This window comes from Homarus americanus, unplaced genomic scaffold, assembly GCF_018991925.1.
Source record: "Homarus americanus isolate GMGI-L3 unplaced genomic scaffold, GMGI_Hamer_2.0 scaffold39675, whole genome shotgun sequence".
Classification (NCBI taxonomy): Eukaryota; Metazoa; Arthropoda; class Malacostraca; order Decapoda; family Nephropidae; genus Homarus; species Homarus americanus.
This window is the reverse complement of record NW_024736071.1, coordinates 8,034,361-8,044,952: the sequence shown is the minus strand read 5'-3', so window position 1 is coordinate 8,044,952 and position 10,592 is coordinate 8,034,361. Positions and strand designations below refer to the sequence as shown.

At 38.6% G+C, this 10,592-nt stretch overlaps 1 protein-coding gene across 1 annotated transcript in view; it reads right to left on the bottom strand.

Annotated features, from left to right (window-relative positions):
- The window catches only part of LOC121871695 (rRNA biogenesis protein rrp36-like), a 61,941-nt gene extending 58,241 nt beyond the window's left edge, over positions 1-3,700 (bottom strand). The window contains exons 1-2 of the mRNA XM_042374107.1: positions 3,678-3,700; positions 3,427-3,590 (exon numbers count right to left, since the gene is read on the bottom strand). Of these exons, the coding sequence (XP_042230041.1) occupies positions 3,427-3,590; positions 3,678-3,700 (187 nt within the window). The remainder of the gene's footprint in view (positions 1-3,426; positions 3,591-3,677) is intronic.
- Between the last annotated feature and the right edge of the window lie 6,892 nt (positions 3,701-10,592).

The window sequence follows — 10,592 nt, the reverse complement described above, 5'->3', positions numbered from 1 at the left end:
CAATCAGTATATCATTGCCCGAAAGCAGACCATCATTGTAGGCTCATGATAGCAGGAGTGAAGGGTCAACAGTAAGTCATCTTCGCTAAGGCTGTGTTATTCTGCACGACATCCGGTGGTATAAGAGAAAATAATTGCTCTCAGTAAATAGTCGTGTATAGATATAGGTTATTGAAAACAGATAACTTGGCCTATGATATTCAAGTTGAAATTTTTAGTATTTCTCGTGTTAGTGTCTCCTTCTGAATCTGTTATGGGGAAAGATAACTGGTAAATAGAATAATAATTAATCTCTGGATCACCTGAAGGTTAGGTTAAATAAATTGTTAGGTTGGGTTAGGGTAGTATAGATTAGGTTAGGTTATTTATACATTAGGTTTTATTTGATTAATTTAAGTTAGGTTAGATTAGGTTTGATTAATAGAGATTGTGTTAAGTTAATGTAGATTTGGTTAAGTTAGTATTAAGAGGCTTAATCATCAGGTGAAATAAACTGTTAAGGAAGAGTTCTGTTAAGGAAGAGTTCTCTTAAGGAAGAGTTCTCTTAAGGAAGAAATCTGTTAAGCAAGAGTTCTGTTAAGGAAAAGTTCTGTTAAGGAAGAGTTCTGTTAAGGAAGAGTTCTGTTAAGGAAGAGTTCTCTTAAGGAAGAGTTCTCTTAAGGAAGAGTTCTCTTAAGGAAGAGTTCTGTTAAGCAAGAGTTCTGTTAAGCAAGAGTTCTGTTAAGGAAGAGTTCTGTTAAGGAAGAGTTCTCTTAAGGAAGAGTTCTCTTAAGGAAGAGTTCTGTTAAGGAAGAGTTCTCTTAAGGAAGAAATCTGTTAAGGAAGAGTTCTGTTAAGGAAGAGTTCTGTTAAGCAAGAGTTCTGTTAAGGAAAAGTTCTGTTAAGGAAGAGTTCTGTTAAGGAAGAGTTCTGTTAAGCAAGAGTTCTGTTAAGGAAGAGTTCTGTTAAGGAAGAGTTCTCTTAAGGAAGAAATCTGTTAAGGAAGAGTTCTGTTAAGGAAGAGTTCTGTTAAGCAAGAGTTCTGTTAAGGAAGAGTTCTGTTAAGGAAGAGTTCTGTTAAGGAAGAGTTCTCTTAAGGAAGAAATCTGTTAAGGAAGAGTTCTGTTAAGGAAGAGTTCTGTTAAGGAAGAGTTCTCTTAAGGAAGAGTTCTCTTAAGGAAGAGTTCTCTTAAGGAAGAAATCTGTTAAGGAAGAGTTCTGTTTAGGAAGAGATCTCTTAAGGAAGAGTTTTGTTAAGGAAAAGTTCTGTTACAGACGAGTTCACTTGAGGAAACGTTCAACACAAGGTTATAGTTGAGGTCGTAGATCAAGAGACCATCCTCGCTGGGGCGGCTGAGAAACATTCACTGTAAATCTGTAGAAGTTTGACCATAAACGTACACGTAATGTAACTTTTATGAAGCCTTCGGGGTATACCAAGACACGACATTTCATTTTACTGTGAGGGAAAGTATGTGTAATATTCGCTGCTTGATGCCTTAGCTATTTGTTAAGCTTCTCCGTGTAAGTAGGCAAGTTTTAGTGATTTATTTTGGGGTTATGTTTCTGAGTTTGTATTTTTTACCCTAGTTTTATTGTAATTTCTTCTATTCAGTTTCATGGTTTACTTTAATCTTGTTGTTGTTGTTTTTGCATTTATTATATATTTACATAATTTATATTGCTTTTTCTTTTTTTTCACTTTGTATAATTTAGTGATTTTTTTATGATCATTTTATTAACCAATTGAGACTGTCAATATTTGCAATTCTTAATACATAAAACATATCAATTTCCTCGTTAGAGTTATTTTATTGACTGTATAAATTATGCATCTATTTTTATGCATAATTTGTTTAAAATTTTAACATAATATAATCTATTTAATTAACTGTGTGTGTGTGTGTGTGTGTGTGTGTGTGTGTGTGTGTGTGTGTGTGTGTTGCCGTAAGTCCGCTTCCTGACCAGTGAAGCGGATCCGGCACTCAAGCCTCGTCCTGAAATATAGGCTTAAGTGTCTACTTCCACCCTGACCGACAGACAGACAGGCAGACCCACAGACGGTCAGACGTATCAGCCACTCTTATCTATAAATCTTCTCCTCCTTTATTCTATATGCACCTTATTATTTCTACTGGATCGCGTTATCAATATTTCAATAGCTGTTGTGTACTTAATAAGGTAGTCAGAACAGATTGTAATGGTTTAGGAATTCCCGTTATTTGTCAGCTTATTGGCTCGGCCAGCTCGTTGCCAGCGTGTTTAACCCATTTTTACATGAATTTTATGGTGTGTGTGTGTGTGTGTGTGTGTGTGTGTGTGTGTGTGTGTGTGTTTATCTGGGTGCATTTCTTTGTGATATTATTTTATATTGATAATTAAGGAATTAGAGAGTAAGTACAGGTACGAATCCAATTACAAGTACAGATTCAGGGACAAAAGTACAGGTTTGAGTACAAAAACAACGGTATTAGTACAGACTGAGCAACAAGTACAGTAGACTCAGCAACAAGTACAGTAGACTCAGCAACAAGTACAGCAGGTTCAGAAGCAAAATTACTTCATCTCCAGCTTAATAATCCTAAAAGTTTAGAAATCGTTTGACACAATTTGAAATTAGTAACTTGAAGCACATTATAGATTGAACACGTTTTTATCATACTTGACGTACCGCTCCTAAGGTATTATTATTCTTTTATTAGACTTACACTGTTTGTTATCTATTAAGTGTTTGAAGTTATTAAACTATGAAATGGGTTAGATAATTTTGGGTAGTTTAAATTCTCAAGTCTTATTAAGAGAGTACGCCACTTCCTCCATAGCTCCGGGGAGTTATACTACTAATACTACTACTTAGCTGTAACTGGGAATCGAGTGTGTTGATCATCCGTCTATGATACAATGATATGAGTTATTAAGGATGTCACCTTCGTTGGCGGGCTCTGAGGTGACTCCAGAGGCCGATACGGCACCGGCAGGGTCGTCCACAGATGTTGTACGTGTGGAGGGCTACAGCTAGTGCGGGAGGGGCGGCGGCAGCGTCTTTCCGGCGCTGGCGCTTGTCTGCCTCGGTACGCAATCTGGCTAACTCAAAAATATTGACACCTTCTCGTGTGGTGCTCCTCCAAACGTTACGGTGTGGAGTAATAGTTTCCCAGGTGAGGGAAATATAATAAACTATCTGTTAAATCTTGTCTAATTTTACCAGGAACAGTACATGATTCCTTCCTGGTAAGATTAGTCAGTAAAGTGATGGTTGCCGTTAGTAGTGACTTACTTGTAGTCATTTTAACGTGATATATTGTTGAGAGTTAAGAACCACTTTCATTTTACGGGTGAATCTTAATGACCTTATGACTGTTACTATTCTTAGTATTAATTGTTTAATCTAAGTGATGTTTTCTGCAAGGACATTGCTACATAAGATAAGTTAATGGGGTCGAATACATCGCCTCGAGGCCACAATATCTTCATCGTCGTCACCATCATCTTCGTCGTCACCATCATCTTCGTCGTCACCATCATCTTCGTCGTCACCATCATCTTCGTCGTCACCATCTTCGTCGTCACCATCGTCGTCGTCGTCTTGTGAAGTACAGTACTCCACAAGGCTTCGCACGTTTACCCCAAGATGCGTAAAAATGAACTTTCAACGAGTTATCAGCGAGAATTTTCCCCCACGCGGTGATTTGTCTTACACAAGGTCAACATTACGAGTCATACCGTGTAATTACCCAGCTTGTGCCTGTCCTAGTGCTGGCTGGGGTGGGTGGGCGTCCGTAGTGGGAGTTGTAGGCGCCCTCGTACTTATAAATGTGTCTATATAGTGTAGGATGAACGTTCGTAGTTGCAAAATGTCCGTAGTGCGTTCGTCCGTAGTAGAGGACAGGAGGGAGGGGGAGAATGCCGTAGTGGGTAGATATACACGACGTCCGTATTGAGGAACGTGACTGCTTGTCCGTAATAAGAAACGCATCCGAACTTAATGAGGAACTTAGCTGTATATAAGAAACAAGTCTGTCCATAAAGCATGTACACACACACCGCCCCTACCAGCATGTATCATCAAGACAATATTTACACACGGACACACACACACGCACACACACACACACACACACACACACACGCACGCACACACACACACACACACACACACACACACACACACACACACACACACACACACACACACACACACACACGCGCGAGAATTGCTGTTCGGATTACCACAACCGCATCCAGCCCATACGCACGAACTGATCGCTATAAGAACAAGCCCAGTCCCAAATCCATTGTAAAGATTATCAATAACTTGTAATAAATCAGTGTATTCACTCCCCAGTAAACACTGCTCCTTACACCGTCACTATGCTGGAAATGAACTGTAGTTTGAGCTTTCCCCATCTAGTTATTATATGTCTTATTTGTGTCACTTGTTACTTGTATATTATTTGCATCTGTAACCCATTCCCCAAATATGTGTAACTGTATATTTTCAGCCTTCTGGCTGCCAAGCTCTTTCAATAAACCGTTAATTATTATTATTATTATTATTACACGCACACACACACACACACACACACACACACACACACACACACACACACACACATGGAAATTTTATTACAATGAATCGAATGCAAGAAAATAAGGAACGAAAAATATAGAGAATAAGCAGCGAGAGAGAGAGAGAGAGAGAGAGAGAGAGAGAGAGAGAGATCTGTACACCCCGCCCGAGAGTTTGTTTGAGGGCCAAGTTACGTTCTTCTGATGATAACTGTTAAGGAGTTATGGGTAATGAGTGCTTTGCTGTTGTTGGGTGTTGTTGTTATTGTTTGATGTTGTTGTTTGCAGTTTATTTGTTGTTTGTTGTTGTTTATTATTGCTGTTTTTGTTGTAATGGTTGTTGTTTATTTGTTGTTATTGTTGTTGTTTGTTTTTTGTTGCTGCTTGTTGTTTTAATTGTTGTTGTTGTTGTTGTTTATTGTTGCTGTTGTTTTCTTTGTATATTGTTACTCCAGGTCTTGTATGTCTTATGTTAAACAATTCAGTCTTCTTGTGGTTTATCTACTTTTATTATTGTATACGACTGGTTTTATTTCTCGGTTTTGTTTTATTTATTTATTTGCTAATCTTTCGTTTTATGGTTTTATGATGTTATATTTTCGGGAAGTAATTTTTTTTTTTTTGCCATTTTTTTTTTTTGGTCATAACTTTTCACATTTGTTTTATTTTATTTTTTAATGTGTTTTGATGAGCATTTATTTATTTATTTATTTATTTATTTATTTATTTTTAATATTTATGTCCCGGTTTGTTCTATTTAGTTTAATTTGTTATTTCTGATTTATTATTTGTTTATTCCATGTAACGCTTTTTTTTTGTATCTTTTCTATTCTGAGTTTTAAAACCTTTTTTTCATAGTTTTTACGTTTTTTTTTTTATTAATATATATGTTGTGTTTTTTTTCCCTGGGACGGGCAGAGGGGAATCAAAGTCTTCTATCATAGTTCCTTTTAATTTATGTGGGCTTCATTGACTAAGTTTGTGAATCGTTAAGTTTGTGATTCGCTTCTGCCAATCATTAAGATGGTTCTCCTGAATTTAGTTTCTGGCCCCTGCAAGTCCGTGAAATGATCCCCCTTCCCCCCTCCCCCCTCCCCCCCACACACAATCCGTGAATCCATTCCATGACTCCTTGAACGGATTTGATCTTTCTCCTCTAATCTCTGAGTCTTAAGTTGGTGTGATTAATGAATCGCCAATCTTAAGTTTCATGCATTGTGTCTCTGAATCTTTAATTTCCTTCTCCAAGTTCTTCCATAATTTGCGAATCATTCCATGAAATTTGGTTTGTCAATAGTGAGTCTGAAACGATTTTTCTAATATTAAAATCCATATGAATTTGATTAGCTTTTGGATACACTATTTACCTTTTCTGACTTACGAATCTAAATTTCATTATCTTGAATCTCTGAATCTTTAATTTTTTCCCGGATTCTCTCTTAATTCACGAGTCACGCCTCACGGGTATCACTTCAGAATCCTCAAGTTTGTGGTGTGATTCTGCTAAGGCGAGTCTGATAAGTATGGATTCTTAAATTTCTCATTCGATTCCCCTGACTCTTATTATGACTCATGCATTGACCACCCGAATCCTCAAGTTCTTAAATCGCTTCATCCAATCACTAATCGAGGTGTCATTTACTAATCCTAGTAGTCTCTGTCGTCTTGTGTTTAATCTCCTATGTTCCGAATATTCCAATCTCCAATCAGGGTATCACATATTGGGCTTCGTTTTACCCCAATCTCCAATCAAAAATATTATACATCAAAACCCATTCCTTTCTTTTAATCCCACATCTGATTCACATATATTTAACCTCCCCCCCCCACCTCCCCCTCACCCAATCCTCCAGTCAGTGATTCGATTATTCCGATTTCGACTCTGACGTGTTTACAAGCTTGGCTGTGAGGATTGACCTTCTCCTCTCCTCTCCTCTTCCCTACCACCCCCCACCATAGTCTCTCCTTCTCCTCCCTCCTTCCTCCTCCTCCTCCCTCCTCCTCCCTCCTTCCTCCTTCCTCCTTCCTCCTCCTCCTCCTTCCTCTTCTCCCTCCTCCACCGTCAATGCTCCGACATCTGGCCTCCACCACGCCCGGTTGAGGGAGGCCCCGAATTATATATAAAACCTGAGTGTTTATGGCCAACAAGACCTTAACAAATAAAGAGAAGGAATGGAATATATAAACAATTTGAAGCGGCGTCGTAAAAATGTTTAACCTGAAAGTTGATGAATGATTCTGTTTTGCTTGTTTATTACTCACTGGAATTTTAATCGTCACTCTTTGTAATGTTACTATGAAGACAAGATGTGTGTGTGTGTGTGTGTGTGTGTGTGTGTGTGTGTGTGTGTGTGTGTGTGTGTGTGTGTGTGAAGTCGAACACACCATATATGCCCGAAAACCCTCACCAACACTATAGACCTGCACAGCTCAGTATGCAAGGTAATGATACTGTTTACAAATATATCATGAACGAATAGTGGCTTTTCTCATGTTCAGTTCTAATCGGCTCATACCATATATAGTCGTACTCGGGAGGCAAGAGAACGATGTCCTTGCTAAATTTCAAGAAAATCTGTGAATTCTATATGGAGTGGAGACGGACGTTGATGTGGTGACGCATATGGTTCCATAATGACGTGTACAGTAGATTCCTTTGAGGGTCTAATCGTTCTCTCCCGATGGTCCATGCAGGTGTGTGTGTGTGTGTGTGTATCAGGTACTGTGTGGTTAATACAGGTGTGTATGTCAGATAATACTAACACTATGTCTTTACTAACAAAACGACTAATAAAAAAATAAAAATTAAAATAAAATAAAATGGCATAAAACGAGCGATGATCATAAATACAATGTAAATTTATTATAGAAATAAATATGTAGATTTTTTACTTTACTTTGTGTTTACATGGATGCGGTTCATTTACATATTGTCAGTGATTTGTTTGCTGCTAAAATTAGACAGTGTTGACGGATTTTTTTGTAATGTTCACTGAGGCTCGAAGTCATTGGGCCTATTTGTATTTTCTTGAGTAAATTCATAGATGTTTTCGTCTCGCTCCAACACCAGAGTTGCTTTATTAAACATTAAACAATTGATTTAGTGAAAATATCGAAGCAAATCAATTATTATCAAGATGGCGTCAATAAGATAGAATATTACCGTAAGAGGAATGAATGTGATCAAGAAATTAGCAAAATAACGAATTCTTAAACCCACCCACGTAAAGGAAAATAAAAAAGAAATGAAGTAAAGAAATATTCTCATCCCGGAAAAAAAAACGAATAAGAAATAAAATCTGAATATCTGAATACAATGAAGAAAATGAATATATATATATATATATATATATATATATATATATATATATATATATATATATATATATATATATATATATATATATATATATATATATATATCGTTTTTTTCCTCTCTGCCAGGTACAATCAGAGATCACGCATTAAGGTTCAGTTCGTGGTTGATGTCTCAGAACCTGTTTCACTCTCCAGTGTCGAATTCTATCTCGAGCAGGTTGTTTATGGCTCTCTGCCGGCACCCCTTCATTACCTTTCCTCTTAATATGATTACTATTGTTTTCACTGGCCAAAATATGTATCGCGGCCATCGAGCTGTGCCCTGTGTTTAATGCAACTAAATCTGTAAATAAGATCAAAACGCCATATATACGTTCCATGTTTGCTTTGTTATTTACCGTAAAATTAGGATCGCGATATTTCTCTTGATATATGAAGTTGTTGTGGGTGAGTCAATATTTAGGACGCGGAGGGGGTATGGGCGGGGGGGTATAGTACCTGGGATTAGGTGAAGGAAACGAGGAAGGTGATTTTGAGTGTGTCTGGGTGGGGGGGAAGGTTGTTAGGTGTAACTATTATAAAAAAAAATATGTACGGGTTTTGGTTTGGAGTTGAGTTTAGGTACAGCAGGAATGGTAGTAACAGCTTACATGGCGACAATAGTGACAGCAGTGCCGATAACGATAATGGTGACAGCAGTGCCGATAACGACAATGGTGACAGCAGTGCCGATAACGACAATAGTGACAGCAGTGCCGATAATGACAATAGTGACAGCAGTGCCGATAACGACAATAGTGACAGCAGTGCCGATAACGACAATAGTGATGGTGAAAGCGATAACGACAATGGTGACAGCAGTGCCGATAACGACAATGGTGGACAGTGCCGATAACGACAATAGTGACAGAAAAGCCGATAATGACAATAGTGACAAGGTGCCGTTAACGACAATAGTGACAGCAGTGCCGATAACGACAATAGTGACAGTGCCGATAACGACAATGGTGACAGCAGTGCCGATAACGAGCAATAGTGTGACAGCAGTGCCGATAATGACAATAGTGACAGCAGTGCCGATAACGACAATAGGTGACAGCAGTGCCGATAACGACAATGGTGACAGCAGTGCCGATAACGACAGGTGGACAGCAGTGCCGATAATGACAATAGTGACAGCAGCGCCGATGACGACACAGCGGGACCGCAGTGCCGATAATGACAATAGTGACAGCAGTGCCGATAACGACAATAGTGACAGCAGTGCCGATAACGATAATGGTGACAGCAGTGCCGATAACGACAATGGTGACAGCAGTGCCGATAACGACAATAGTGACAGCAGTGCCGATAATGACAATAGTGACAGAAAAGCCGATAACGACAATAGTGACAGCAGTGCCGATAATGACAATAGTGACAGCAGCACCGATAACAACAGTAATATTGGTAATATTGCTTCGTTATTATTAATTACTATTATAGCATCAAGTATTAACTATTACTACTAATGCGACGACCACTATTACCAGCCGAGTTATTACCACTATTGTTACACTATCACTACCACCACCAACTTCATCACCAAAATTATCACCACCGCCACCATTATAAACACCACCACTACCACCATTATAAACACCACCACTACCACCACACCACCACCATTATAAACACCACCACTACCACCACACCACCACCATTATAAACACCACCACTACCACCACCACACCACCACCATTATAAACACCACTACCACCACCATTATAAACACCAGCACCACCACCCCCATTATAAACACCACCACCAGAGACACAAGTGCCTATAATACAAAACAACACTCATAACAACGCTCGCCAACTTTAGATCCAGATGGTTCTCCAATAATTTGCATTAATACAACATTCTTTCCCCACTTAGCATGCGGTGCCAGTGCCAAATACAATAGATTCACTTTATCATCATTTTCATTTTAGATTATAAGAGCCAGTTTTCGCACGGTTGAGGGAAGGGGAGTGGGGGGGGGGTGGACATGTTAATGTTCTGATAGACTTGTAATTCATATTCATGTTTGTCCTGAACGTGATTTTAAAACGTCATTTTCATGTAGTTTATATCATAAGGAAATGTGAATAAAATAAGAGACGACGAGTGTTGGTGTGGGAATCTGTTGTGTTAACGCTTTGAGGGAAAGTTTTTGTAGTGTGAAGTTTCTCTCTCATAAATTTATACTATCTATCTATCTATTTATCTGTGTCTATCTATCTATTTATCTATCTATCTGTCTCTGTCTGTCTGTCTGTCTGTCTGGTGTACACTAAATGGAACACACCTGCCACACTTTATTCAGCAGGGAGTGAGACTTGATTGGGTGACAGGTGTACGACATACAGATAGCTTCTCTTCTGTCTCACTCACAATTATATTCTGTCCATATGTTTAGCAACTGTCTTATATATATATTGTTTTAAGTTTCTGTGATTTGATGTTTGTAGATCCGTATGTGTGTGTGTGTGTGTGTGTGTCTGGGTGGGTGGGGTGGTGGGGTGGAGGTGGGTTGGTGGGTGGGGGTAGGTGTGTGTGTGTGTGTGTGTGTGTGTGTGTGTGTGTGTGTGTGTGTGTGAAGTTGAATAAAAACGTAGAGATTATTTTTGGGTGAAGAATCATTTATTGACTGTAGTTTTGTAAAATGGAATAACTAGGTCACCTTATTTCACCTTTTGATT